The sequence below is a fragment of the Elephas maximus genome, chromosome 3 (assembly GCF_024166365.1).
Source record: "Elephas maximus indicus isolate mEleMax1 chromosome 3, mEleMax1 primary haplotype, whole genome shotgun sequence".
NCBI lineage: Eukaryota > Metazoa > Chordata > Mammalia > Proboscidea > Elephantidae > Elephas > Elephas maximus.
The window spans coordinates 98,659,914-98,674,737 of NC_064821.1; the positions used below are offsets into that span (position 1 = coordinate 98,659,914).

Below are 14,824 nucleotides of genomic sequence, written 5' to 3' on the forward strand. Positions count from 1 at the left end.
TGAAACTTAGCAGCAATTTAATGTCATGCTATGTTCATTATTTTACTTCTATATTTTAAGTTCCTTGAGGTATAGGGCTAGGTATAGGTTGAATCATATGTAACCACCATTTTTGTATGTGAAAAATGGTCAAATAGCAACAATTTTATATGGCTCAACACAAGATATAGACATCGTGTCTAGAACATAGCAGAGAGTCAATAAATGTTTGATGAATACATGAACTCTAGTAATAAGATATGATGATAAAAGAGTACAGATAGCTAATACCTAACCCTCTACCTACAGAGTTTAATCATAATAAATACCATTTAAATGTTCACAATGTGCCAGGCAGAATGTACTGTATAAACTATTATTTCTCACGATAAGTAGGCATGGTAGGTTATTTTTAAACTCATTTTAAATATGAGAAAACTGAAGCTCACAAATGAGTAGTTTAGGAAACTAGTGAAAATTGCACAACTAATTTGTAATAGAGGCAGGATTCAATGTGAGGCTCTGTGACTTAAAAGCTTATGCCCTTAATCACTGATTTCCTTTGAATTACTTCAAACTATTAATTTGGTCATAAGCCCTCTGTTTTAACACACTAGCTACATTAAATCCAAAAATGTTAGGAAAAGGCAAAAACAATTCTGCTCAACTTACCTGTATCTTCCAAATTTTAGTCAGCTCATCTAAAGACAATTTACTGCCCAAGAGCTCAATAATTCCCTTTATACGATCACAGTACTGTGCTTGATCTATGTTGCCTAATGGAAAAAGCAACAGAGAGGAAGACACATGAGGTAAAGACTAATTCTTCTAAATACTGTTCTATTAATTCCAAAGCAACAGTAATTTGCCCTAAGATTATTTAAAGACTAATACAGTCAATTCTGTACCTTTTTTACACAGAATTTATAAACTGTATGTCAGGTAACTTTTTAAAGCAACTTACCTTCCAATGCAATTGACAAAACTGAGTTCTCCACTAGCCAATCTAATAATCTGTCTGTATCTATTGCATTCTTCACAGATTTGGACAAAGTGCTGTCTTCTATTAGTTTGGTTACCTAAAAAGACAAGATTATTGTGATTGAGTCTAATGCAAATATACATTACATTATTACATATAATCATTACACATAGAAGCTGTAACTTTCATAATGTTAAAATGTGGTCTGATAATCAATCAAAATGTATCAAAGGCTGGTTGGTAGAAGTTAACGGAGTACTATCTGTGATATCTCTTTAAAGCAAGCATGGAGTCAGGTCCTTACAGTTCTCACACCCTGGGCCACTGCTAACTAGCTCAAGGATGAGCAGCTGACCTGGGCTCAGTCAGGACACTTATTCTAAACTGTGAACTTGGGACTAGAGAAATTGTCAGTCCCTCTCTGGTGATGGGGACTGCAGGATGTGAAACCATCAATGGCCATGATCTCTACCATATGAAAGATGCCACTCTGTAGGCAGAGAGAAAACAGGGCCACATGCTCAAAACAGCAGAGACAAGACTTGACTGAGTCCTGGCAGCAGCCACGTCTCAAATTCTAGTTGTTCCTGCATTCACATGAGTTCTTGCCCTTCCATCATTTGGCTCTTCGATCCTTCATTTATGTTAAATAGTCCAGCCTCCTTCCAATAAATTCCCCTTTTGGCTTAAGGTGATTCAAGATGACTATTTCACTTGCAGCCAAGATTCCTACTTAGCGAAAAAACTAAAGGAAAAATACCTACAGTTATGACTGAACTATAGTGGCTCTACTTCTCACACACCAAAACCAATTAATGCTGTTTGTATGGATCTACACAAAGTCCAGGAAATTATTTCCATCATCTTGCTTAGACCATCACAGATGCAATCATTTTGTTCTGCCCTAACCCCAGTTAGAATATCTGGTTTAAGAAAACCTGTATCTCAAAAAAATAAAAAGAATTGTACCCTTAGGGTACAAAGTAAATCCCAAACTACATATTCCAAAGGATTGCTGCTGTTGTTAGCTGCCTTTGAGTTGGCCCCCAATTTATGCTGACCCCATGCACAATGGGATTGGAACATTGTGATCCATATAGTTTTTGCTGGCTGATTTTTGGAAGGAGATTGCCAAGTCTGTCTTCCTAGACTTAGTCTGACAGCTCTGTTGAAACCTGTTCAGCATCACAGTAACACACAAGCTTCTACTGACAGATGAGTGGTGGCTGCGCTTGAGGTGCACTGGCAGGAATCGAACCTGGGTCTCCTGCATGGAAGGTGAAAATCCTGCCACTTAACAACCACTCTTCTCTTCCAAAGGATTACTTTCTAAAAAAATTCACAAAAACACTAAATATCCTAAATAATTCAGAGAATGAATTTTGAATATAAAACATAAAAAGATGGCTTATCTTTTATATACCAATATAGCTCAAAACAGTAGAACTTTGAAGAAGCTATAATAACTGGATGCTTTCCATGTATAAAATATCAACACTTAAATGTTGCCTTTATATAAATAACCACAAGTTTTGGCAGAACTTACGGTGTGTGTTTAAGTATTTTAGAAACAAATCCAAAACTTACTTCTTTGAGGGAATTCATTTTAGCACTAAAATGTGGTGATTTCAGCATGCGCAGCAGGATGTCTAGTCGCAGGTCATCCACAACTGTGACCAGGTCCGGTTGGAACTGCATGCAAAGTAACTTAATAGCAGACAAGAGCTCGGGGATGCTGACCAATCTCTTTCAAATTAAAAAAAAATAAATAAAAAAGAAAGAGGAACATCTTGATCTCAATACTTCCAAAGCATAAAGGAAATAAGGTTAAGGAACACAGGACAATTTCAATAATAATAATAATGGTCTGGGGGTATGTGACACTCTATATGGCCAATTAATTTCCCTTTGCTTCTAAACAAAGTTAGCACATGGGTGAACGGCAAAGGAAAGAGGGGGGTCCTGTGAGAAATTCAATGACAAAATAAGTCATGTTAAATTTAAATAATAAAATTGTTTTAAACAACTTTGGATAAGCTTCGAATACTGCATTATTTAAAATTTCCTTCAATTCTATACTTCCTCTAATACTGCCAAAATGAACACGCTAATACAATTCACTTACAGAGAATCCTATGCTCATTCTAGTGACTGTGGTGACACCATAGCTATCGCTTCAGGAAAAGCATTTTTAGGTTAGAAAATGTAAAATCAATTTGATATGAAGTGCATATCCATGTGACCAGAATCTAGTGAGAAACAGCATCTGAACCTTGCCCGAAGTCCTGGCTTCACTTCCACAGACTAACTGGCCTATTGCCTACTTGGCTGGAGACAGCATTTACCTTGTCTTTGAGGTCCTTCTCCTCCACGCTCCGTACATCCTGAATTGTAGTGAGGATGACTGGGTCTAGCATGGGCTACAGAAAATAAAACACTAGACTTATTAAGGGTCCTGAATCTGTCCCAAAAGCAAAAGAGAAGATATTTCACTCACAGCTCACAAAGGAAAGGGTGCAATGACAAGATCTTCATTCTAGTATGAGAGCCACTACTAACTAGCCAATGCCACCCAAATGAAGCCTTAACTGACTCGGTGTCTCAGTTTCATTACATGTTACATGGGTGCAATGCCTGTCATTACCATTTCATAGGGGTAATTTTGAAGAGCAACAAAACATACAAGGATTAATTTTTAAAACATTCAAGAATGGGTATATATTTTTGTGATAAGGTAAATATTTTGCATTTAATTTTTAAAAACAGATACAACATGAACCATACAAACTATGCTCTTGCATGCACTTTGCTTGCTGATATGAATGAGGCCTATAGCTAAGGCTCATACCTACACAGTACTCCGGAATGGCAACCCAATCAGATAACGCACTCTAAACAGCATGTAAGAAGCAGTAAAATACCAGCTACATCTAATTTATCACTTCCATATAAGTAAAATAATTTACAAAACTTAGAAACAGCTGGTGAGGAGAGACGACAGACAATATTTAGCTATCAGGGCTGTGAATATATTAGAAATGAATTAAAATAACATGAAGCAATTATCAGATATATTTTTTCTTTTATACTTATGCCAATTGTACAACAAGGACTGAAGGCTCTTACAGTAAGAGGCAAGTCATAGTGCTCTTGTTGGCATGTGCTAGGCCCTTTTTAATCCTCACCACAACTCTATGAGATAAGTATTATTATCCTCACCATTTTACAGATGAACAACTGAAGCAAAGAGGTTAAATAAACCTTTCAAAGCCACACAACTAGCAACTGGTGGAGATAACTGTTTAATCTGTGTCAACTAACATTTATTATGGTATGAGTTTACTGCTAAACACAATTTATTTGGATAGCTTGAAATAATTAAAATAAAAATGAAGTTAAATATGTTTTGGTTGGAAATTCATGTACTTCTTATCCTTTCTAAAGTAAACTGTACTTATATGTAAAAGCTGGAATTTCCAAAGAACTTAATATTAATTAGCAGCTACAATATTTGTTGACTTTCCTCCAATGGAGCAATGCATAGATAGAGCTTGCATTTAAAATCTAATCATGACCCCGATTATCAAAAAATCTTATCAGTCAATTCACGTTGCCTCTGTATGCCTTAATGTTTTAGCTACAAAACTAAAAGTTAGCCTTGAATGTTTAATAACTTGAAGAACACGAGATGTTTTGAAAGAAATATATAAACATCCATCCTATTTCACTTAAAAATCTTGCAGTATTACCTTGATACGTAAAGAACGTATTTAACATTTAGAAACAGCAAAAATTTCCAGAACCTACTACAAAAATCACATCTCCCTTTTTAAAACGGTGTTAAAGTAAATACGACAGTAGAAAGAAGGAATAGTGCATACAAAAACATTACTCTCAAAGAACCCTAAGCTTTCGAAACCATTTATGGTGATTTAAAAAAAAAAAAACCTCTGTAAAAGTTACAGGTTTTACAAACTTATTTATAAAGAAAATAATAAATGGAGGTATTTCAATATAATATTTTATTTAGTAAAACTTGTTAATTCAAATGGAAAGGGAAAAAGAAACTAAAACAAGCCTTTAACATTAGAAAACTGAATACTCATAGCTTTGCTTTTCCATGACCCGGTGACTTATAATTCTGCAGAGGCAGGAAATCAGATGAATTGTGCCGTGAAGCTGTGATTCAGAAGTGAATGACTTTGCTAGTGAGTCTAGCCAACTGCTTAACACTGATCTAACTTACCACATAACGGTCAAGCTAAAAAAGAAAAAACAAACAACAAACCCATTGCCATCCAGTCAATTCTGACTCATGGAGAACGATGAACTGCTCCATAGGATTTTATTTATGGAAGCAGATCACCAGACCTTCAGTGGCACCACCAGGTAGGTTCTAACTGCCAAGTAGTCAAGGGCAAACCACAGGATCTTATATAATGGCACTGAGTACTTAAATGATCCTGTGAAATGGGTAGTAGTATACGCTCATTTTATAAATAGAGAAATATGTGCTATCATATAGAAATTACAACTGATAATACGATAATTTGAAAGGGTAAATATCCTTTCAAATGTCTCCTATACTTTAAATTACTTATTTCCTGATTCTTCTGGTAATATTTTTACTAAAAGGAAGCTAATCCGAAGAAAAAAAGAAGAAGAAGAAGTTACTCTGGACTAGGCATAATGCTGAACAACCTCATAAAAAGATACTATTCCTGTTTGCATGTCTTGGATCACCTTCTGAAGTAACTGTAAAACAGCTTAGTCTTACCTGTACCACTGAAGAGTTAAGGTACTCCGCACACACTCCCAGGGGCTGCACCAATGCCGAGACTGCCTAGAAAAAGACACAACGACTGTGAGCAGTACATGTGAGAGAGTTTTTTCCTTTCAACATTAAATGAATTCCTTTTCAAATATCAGAGAAAAATTTTAAATGGTGATTAGATCAAGTCATAAATGGATGACCAGACAAATTATACTCTTGGATATAAAGAACTGATAAAAAAAGAAAAGATGTCAAGTCTTTTAAATTATTATAGAAATTTAATGTAATTTAAATCAGAATGCACCAATGGAATTTTTTTGGTGGATGAGATGAAATGATACTAAAGTTCATACAGTCAAATAATGAACATTTTTGGAAAAATGAGAGTATATTTGGGGAGGGAGGGAAATGTCCTTTTAACAAAAAAAGGACCTACATGAACACAATTATAAAACTTCACCAAAGTCATAAAAGAAGGCTTGAATAAACAGGGAGATACCATGTTCCAATCAGTTTGGTAGAAATGGCAATTCTCCATATAAAAACTAAAAAAACCAAGCCGAGACGAGTCGTCAAGTCAATTCCAACTCACGGCAACCCTATAGGACAGAGTAGAACTGCCCCATAGAGTTTCCAAGGAGCACCTGGCGGATTCGAACTGCTGACCTTTTGGTTAGCAGCTGTAAGCACTTAACCACTACGCCACCAGGGTTTCCATTCTCCATATATTGACTTATAAATTCAATACAATTCCAATCATCATCTCAATGGGATGTTTTTTCAGGGGAACTTGACAGGCAGACTATATCCAGAAGAGTGAAAATATGAGAATAACCAAGAGAATTTTAGGAAAGAGTGATACGGGGCAGGGCTGGCACTACCGATCATTAAAACTGCACAGCAATAGCACAGAAATGAATCAAAGCGTGAACGAATGAATGGAACAGAAGGCCAGGAACAAAGCCATATACATACGTGACTTTGACATACAATAAAGCTAGCAAATCAAAATACTAGAGAAACGATGGATTACTCAATAAAGAATCTGAAAATAAGTGGTTACTTACTAGGAAAAAAATAAAAATGGATCCCTATTTTATACAACATATATATAAAAAAAATTCCAAATAGATTCAAAAGCTAAGTTTAAAAAATAGAACCATAAAAGCATAAAAAGGAAAAAATATTTTTATAACCTTGAGCTGGGGGGACATTTCTTTTTTTTTCCCCCCATGGTCCCCAGAGCCCTTGGCCCAGAGTTTGCATGTGTCTATAGAGCTTCCATGACCTTGCCTTGGACAAGTTGTGCTGGTTTTAGGGGGACATTTCTCACGCAAGTCAGAAAATTTTAAGCCATTAAGGAAAAATTTGACTACATAAAATTTTAAAACTTCTGTACGGTAAAACATACCATCGATAGAAATTAAAAAGAGAAACAAAAGACTGAGAGGAAAAATATTTACAAACACACGAAACAGGGCACTGATATGCTTAACATAAAAAAATCCCTATAAATTAATTAGATAAACAACCCGAAAGACACACTAAACATCCACAGCAATCCACAGAAGAAACACAAGCAATAATCATATGAAGAAATGATCAAACTCATAGAAAATCAGAGTATTACAAATTAAAGAGTAACAGTATTTTTTGTCCATCATATTGGAAAATTAAATACTGAAAATATTCAGCACTGATGAGAATATTAGGAAGCCTTTGTGAGAGTACAGGCTGCTACAGGCATTTTGGAAAGAGAGTTAGTGCTATCAATTATAATAAAAAATGAATATAGTCTTTAACCCAGAAACCCCATTTTCTAGGAATCTATCCTTTAGAAATAGTAGCATAAGTACATGAAGATACATTTACAAGGAACACTTTGTAATTGCCAAAGCATAGAAGTAATTCAGTGTTCATTAATAAATAACTGCATGATGGTACACCATCTGCAGAAATATGATGGCGCCATTAAAAAGACTGATAGCACTGACCTGGAAAGATGTCCATGATAAAATGTTAAATGAAAATATACTATTAGGTATAGCTTGATCACAATTTTGTTTTAAAAAGAGAGCAGGTACACATAGATGTGTTCTACATCAATTTAGGTAAGAGTCAGGCTACGTATCAAATGGCTAATCGTTATCTCTGGAAGGTGAGTATGTATGTGGGGGTGAGGAAGTATAGGGAGATGCAAGTTTCATCTCTTACTTTGTACAGATATTCTTACCTGGTGGGATTGTGAGTCATATTCTTCTCATAGTATTTTCCATATTCCAAATATGTGACTTGTGCTTAAGTCTTATAACCAAAAAAAAAAAAAACAAACCAACCCCACTGCTGCTGAGTCAATTCCGACTCATAGCAACCCTACAGGACAGAGTAGAACTGTCCCATAAGGCTTCCAAGGAGTCGCTGATGGATTCAAACTGGCGGAGTCGCTGATGGATTCAAACTGGCAACCTTTTGGTTAGCAGCTGAGCTCTTAACCACTATGCCACCAGGGCTCCTTATAGTATGGCCAAAATTTACTCTGGGACATAGCCACTTTCTCAACTGGTCAGAAATCAAGCACTTACTGTGAAATTTTAATTATATTTGTTTGCTAAAATTAGAGTCTCAATCCTTAGAATTTCTTTCTCCTATGCCTGAGTTTTACCATCTCCTCACTGTAATTCAAATAATATAATTCTACATCAACTGCAACAAACAACACAGCTGTCCTGATAAATGGTTTGACCTAAGGAAAAAATCTTGGAGGAATAGCCCAGCTTCATATGTATCTATCCTAAGCCAATTTTTGGTCGAGTAGGGTAGAACTTCTGGGCTGCTCTGTATTTTTTTTTAAGTTTTCAGTAAATTAGTGAGTAGTGTAACATTTTTTTAAAACGAAATAAAATTTTCTGATCTATGTCCAGTGAGGAAACCCTCGTGGCACAGCAGCTAAGTGCTATGGCTGCTAACCAAAAGGATAGAAGTCTGAATCTGCCAGGCGCTCCTTGGAAGCTCGATGGGGCAGTTCTACTCTGTCTATAGGGTTGCTATGAATCACAAACAACTCAACAGCAAAAGATCTGGTTTGGTTTTGGTTTCTGTCTAATGACCTGTACAGCCATTTCTTAAGAAACCAGAAAGCTGAGAAAAAATAAAAACCCTGTACTTGAATAGGTTTTTTTTTTCTTTTGTTTTGCTTTTTAAATCATTATTATCTTTCAGGTCAACTTCCAACATACTTTATCCATTCAATGGGGATCAAAATGACAGCCCAACAATCTAATTAACTTCGTTCCAAGAAAAGCAGAAGAAGCTCCCTGATCAGCAGAAAAGTTTGTCAGTTTATGATCTGGCAAACATCTGACCTTTAGGGATGAGAAGTAGGTGGCAAGAAAGGGTCAGTCTATTACTGAAGCATCAGTCTCTCTCCCTGACCATTATTATTTTATTCATCCAAAGAGGAACCAAGGGAGTTGATTAGTCATGGTCCCCCAGAAATAACTGCTACTGTAAGCACCATGTGTATCACTTAGGTATATTACTTTACCACATCACTTTCTGCACTGATCAAACACAGCAGCTAACACAGTGTCTTATATGTGTTAAGCATGTAACAGATTGTTTTTAATTCAATGATTAACTAGAGAACAGAATATGAAGTGTTTCAGTTACACACGTCAGCAGTGTGTAAAAAATTAATGATTAAATTATTCCCCTTATCACAAGGTTTATTTTTTGAGAAAATGACGTTGATGCGAAAATATAATGATATTAAGTTCCCTGAATAAACTGAATGCTTCGAAGGCCAGCGTAGCAGGGGCAGGGGTCTGGGGACCATGCTTTCAGGGGACATCTAAGTCAACTGGCATAATAAAATCTATTGAGAAAACATCCTGCATCCCACTTTGAACAGTGGCGTCTGGGGTCTTAAACGCTAGCAAGCAGCCATTTAAGATGCATCAATTGGTCTCGACCCACCTGGATCAAAGGAGAATGAAGAACACCAAGGACACAAGCTGATTACGAGCCCAAGAGACAGAAAGGGCCATATGAACCAGCGACTACATCATCCTGAGACCAGAAGAACTAGATGGTGCCCAGCTACAACCAATGACTGCCCTGACAGGGAACACAACAGAGAAGCCCTGAGGGAGCAGGAGAGCAGTGGGATACAGACCCCAAATTCTCATAAGACCAGACTTAATGGTCTGACTGAGACTAGAAGGACCCTGGTGGTCATGGCCCCCAGACCTTCTGTTGGCCCAGGACAGGAACCATTCCCGAAGCCAACTCTTCAGACATGGATTGGACTGGACAATGGCTTGGACAGGGATGCTAGTGAGGAGTGAGCTTCTTGGATCAGGTGGACACTTGAGACTATGTTGGCATCTCCTGTCTAGAGGGGAGATGAGAGGGTGGAGGGGGTTACAAGGTGGCGAAATGGACACGAAAAGAGAGAGTGGAGGGAGAGAGTGGGCTGTCTCATTAGGGGGAGAGTAATTGGGAGTGTGTAGCAAGGTGCATATGGGTTTTTGTGTGAGAGGCTAACTTAGATTTGTAATCTTTCACTTAAAGCACAGTAAAAATTTTTTTAAATATATATATATGATGTTATATCTCGGGAATGATTTGAAGCTCCCATCTCACAGCTCTTTGTTATCTGTAAGTCTCTGTGATGCCAAAAAGCTTACTAAGCAACCTTGCTGAAATAAAATATTTTTCTTTGTGCCTGCCTGATGCAATGAAACGAATGCTGATTTATATGATCATTTAACTGAGTCATAAAATTTGTTATGTACACATATACTTGCCACATATGGCAGATATCCTTAGACAGTAAGATAATTTCATGTAACCATCACAAATTAAGAGAAAAATACCATAGGCAAGGGAAATCAATGAGATAAAAACACCCAAATACACTATGTTCAAATTTGATTAATTAGGAGTAAAGATTTATTTATTAGAACTATGAATGTGATCTTGTAAAGATGAACTTATAACTTAACTTTTAATGTAATATATCCAGATTGTGTCCCCCAGGTTGCATACCAACACGAATAAAGCGAACTTCCACATGGAGCGCACACAGTAGCTTAACTTACCCCAAGTTCTATGTCTTCTGAATGCAGTTTGGCTTGGATTGCTGCAAATCCACCCAATTCTCCAAACTGAGAAGGAAAAAAGCACAATTGCACATTGAAATGCCATACATTTAGTAATCTCAGCAAGCAACCAAGTCTAACATTTTACTTTACGTTCTGTAACATTTGGTCTCAAGAGAATCATCATGAAGATAACTGCTAATTCTCCTATGGTATACTGCAGGAGCTGTGCTGAGTCCTAGAGCTGATGTTTATCTGTATAAAGAATACGCACAAAGAGAGGAACTATAAAACCTACCTCCTTAGGAAAAAATTCTGATTATTCTCTCTAGCTGTCATTTACTTAAAATACCAAACTCTGGGGTATCTCGTTGTTGTTAGTTGCCGTCAGGTTAATTTTGACCCATGGCAACCCTTTGTGTGCAGAGTAGAACTGCTCCATAGAGTTTTCAAGGCTGTGACATCGCCAGGCCTGTCTTCCAAAGAACTGCTAACCTTTCGGTTGGTAGTAAAGCGCTTAACCATTTGCGCCACACAGGGATGCCATGAAATCTCGTTAGAAAATAGAAAACATATTATATTGACCATACTAATAAAAGCTGGATACCTTATTTACCAAATCCACAACCCATCCATGAGGCTCCTATGAGAAAAGAAAACAAAAAATGAGGTGGCAATATAAAAGCTTTTTCATTAACACATTTTTTTATTCTAAATGAAAAATTGGAAAACGAATACTAAATGTTAAAAAGTATTTTTGAAAGGTTTTTCCAAGTGTTTCTTAATGTGAGTCTTTGATATTACTGTAAACAATTTGGGAGTCTCTGAGTGCATTTTGGTGGGATTGCCACAATATAGGATATTTATGCCATTTTGGGTAGCTGACATCAGTTGTTTAAGCTCACCAAAGAACAAGATAATGAGTTATATTCTCTAAGAAAGTTATATTGTAGAAGTTAGTAATTATTAACCGAAAGAGTAGCAAATCAGGAATAAGATGAATGTTTTATTTAGTCCCAGTTTTATAATTAGTTAGTGCTCCTGGGCAAGCCCTTTCTTTTCTCCTCTCTTTCCTTTTCTGAGCATTCACTATTCCAGGTCTGGATACTGTTGTAGGGGCTGGATATAGGACAGTGACTAGGAAGAGAAGCTCATATTCTAACACAGTCAACAAAAACAAGTAAATCAACAAATACATAAAATAGCTGAAATAGTGTTAAGTCCTATAAAAGGACAAACAAGAGGTCCTCCCAAAAGGAGAATAAAGACTTATTCTATGGGTGACGGGTCATGGAAGACCATTCTGGAGAGGTGTTCGTTAACATGGGACTTAAAGTATGAGATAGATTTAGTCATTCAAAAAACAGTTCACGCAGAGTGGACAGAATAGTGAAGGCCCTGTGGGGAAGACAGAAAATGGGCTACCTAATTTGAAGAACTGAGAGAAAACTCTCCCAGCTGAAACATAGTGAGCTGGGGGAGGGAGGCACAGATGAAGCTGCAGAAGGAGACAAAGGCCAGATACACAGGAACTTGTAGAATATGATTAGAAGGAAAGCAACAGGAGTGTTTTAAGTGAGAAAGTAATACATTTTACGTTTTAAGATCACTCTCACAGTTATGTGGTGAACGGAATGGATGAATTAGAGAGTGAAAAGTACAGATGCTAGTTGGAAGCCTAGTACAGTCACTAGATGAGACATGATGGTCTTTGAAGTAAAATGGTACGAAATGGAAAACAGATTGAAGAGATATTTAAGATTAAATCAAGGGACTTGTTTATGTTTTGGATATGCCCAAATTCACAATGACTTTATGGTCTGAAAAATCTTAAGCTGACAATTTACTCTAACTGGATCCTAATATTCTCAGACACCTGGAAGATATAAATGTAATTCCTTTCTGGAAACAGGGAACTTGCAACTCAGGCCTAAAAATCCCCCTTAGATTAAATTCCAAGAAACATGACCTCACAGAAAAACAAAGTATTTCCACATATGTTCGCACATGCATACACATACAAAACAAAGCATTATCAGTAAAAGCCAAGAGAATCAGACCTGCAGGTATCAGACAGGTTGCAAATTAAGCATAAAAGTGGGAATTGAAAACATGAGTCAAGAACATGAGACAATAAAAAATAACTAAACAAAGTTGAAAAAGAACCACCTAGAATTTATACAAATGAAAAGAAAAACACAGCAACTGAAATTAAAGACTTAATGAAAAGGTTAACTGGGAGATTAGAGAGAGATTAGTGAACTGGACTACAGATCTGAAAAAGAATTATGGTAAGTTCAGCACAAAGAGAGAAAAAGAAAATATGAAAAGAAGTTAAGGGACATGAAGGACAGAATGAGAAGGTCTTAACATATACCCAATCAAAGCTGCAGAAGAAGAGAGACAATATTTGAAGAGATAATGATTGAGAATTTTCCAGAGTTGATGCAAGACACTAATCCTTAGATTCAGATGCCCACTGAATCTGAAGCACAATAAAAAACATAAAAAAAAAAAACACAAAAAACCTCAGTTAATAGTAAACAAAAACAAAAAAAACCCGTTGCCATTGATTCTGAATCATAGCGACCCTACAGACAGAGCAGAACTGGCCCACAGGATTTCCAAGGAGCAGCTGGTAGATTCCAAACGCCAACCCTTCTGGTTAGCAGCCATAGTTCTTAACCACTGGGACACCTGGGCTCCATCAACAAAAGGTGAGTGAAACTGCCAAACATCAAAGAGGAAGAGGAGATCTCATAAAGCAGCCATGGGAAAAAGACAGACTTTTACAAAGAAACAAGTTAGACGAATAGGGACTTTTCCACAGCAACAAACACAGGAGTCAGCAGAATGACACCATCAATAGTTTGACAGAAAATAGATGTCAATTCAGAATACAAGACCCTGTGAAAATATTCTTAAAGAAATGGGAAATAAAGTGAAGTTCAGGCCACCAAAAATAAAGATTTAACAGCCCCTACTAAATGATGCTTTATAGGATATACTTCAGGAAGAAGGAAAAAAAAAAAGAAAAATCCCTATGGAAGGTCTGAGATGCAGAAGTAATGGTACACAAAGAAATTCGTATATAAATATGGTTATGTCAAAACACTGTATAAAATAACAATGATGATGATTCTATTTTATGGGGCAAAAAACACAGGAGAGGACTAAGAGAATGCACAACAGTAAAGATAAAGAGAGATGAGTCCGGAGCAAGAGATCACACAGAACATTCTAAGGTTTTGATATATTGCTCAGAGGCGGATACAGATAGATGACATTTGGATTCTGTTTCGTTAATAAGTTAAAATTTTTAAGGCAATGATGAAAAGAATAACTGGGAGGGGAAGAAAAAGGTGAGCAGAGAACCATGCTGAAGCTAGAGAGGGATGTGGTAGCAACGGCAGAAACTTTAAAGATGGACAATACTAGTGCATGCTGTATGCTAGTGGGAACGATCTAACAACGAGGAACAGGCTGCAGATACCAAAGACAGAACAGAAAATCTAAGGAGTAAAATGACTGAGAAGGTAACAGGGGAGGGGATCTAGGGCCTCTCAGGAGGAGAAATCTTTCCTTCATGATAATGAGAAGAAATAAAAAGACTAAACCTTTTCGGGGTCTCAGTTGCTGCATCACAAAATTGAGGGGAAGAGAATGAGTGTTCGCTAAGTACTTACTAGGGTAAGCCACCGTGTTCAGTGTTTCTATATACATTTGTCATTTAATCCTCACAATGAACATGAAGCGAAGATTTTAATACTCTGGGGGACAGTACTACATACGGTTAAAGAAAGCAGACCCTGGAGCTGGACTTCATGGGTTCTCTTTCAATAACTGCATATGTAAACTTGGGCAACTGACTTAACCTCTGTGTGCCTCAGTTTCTCATCAATGAAATGGGGTTAAAAACTATCTAATTTATAGAGTTTTTGTGGGGATGAAATCACAAAGCACATACTCAGTACCGTTCCACTCAAC

The 14,824-nt window shown here is 36.8% G+C and overlaps 1 protein-coding gene across 4 annotated transcripts in view; it reads right to left on the reverse strand.

Annotated features, from left to right (window-relative positions):
- The window catches only part of USP24 (ubiquitin specific peptidase 24), a 168,984-nt gene that overhangs the window by 101,158 nt on the left and 53,002 nt on the right, over nucleotides 1-14,824 (reverse strand). For all 4 annotated transcript variants that reach the window (XM_049879349.1, XM_049879351.1, XM_049879347.1 and 1 more), the window contains exons 6-12: nucleotides 11,445-11,480; nucleotides 10,838-10,903; nucleotides 5,739-5,804; nucleotides 3,307-3,381; nucleotides 2,549-2,707; nucleotides 944-1,058; nucleotides 652-755 (exon numbers count right to left, since the gene is read on the reverse strand). In XM_049879349.1, the coding sequence (XP_049735306.1) occupies nucleotides 652-755; nucleotides 944-1,058; nucleotides 2,549-2,707; nucleotides 3,307-3,381; nucleotides 5,739-5,804; nucleotides 10,838-10,903; nucleotides 11,445-11,480 (621 nt within the window). The remainder of the gene's footprint in view (nucleotides 1-651; nucleotides 756-943; nucleotides 1,059-2,548; nucleotides 2,708-3,306; nucleotides 3,382-5,738; nucleotides 5,805-10,837; nucleotides 10,904-11,444; nucleotides 11,481-14,824) is intronic.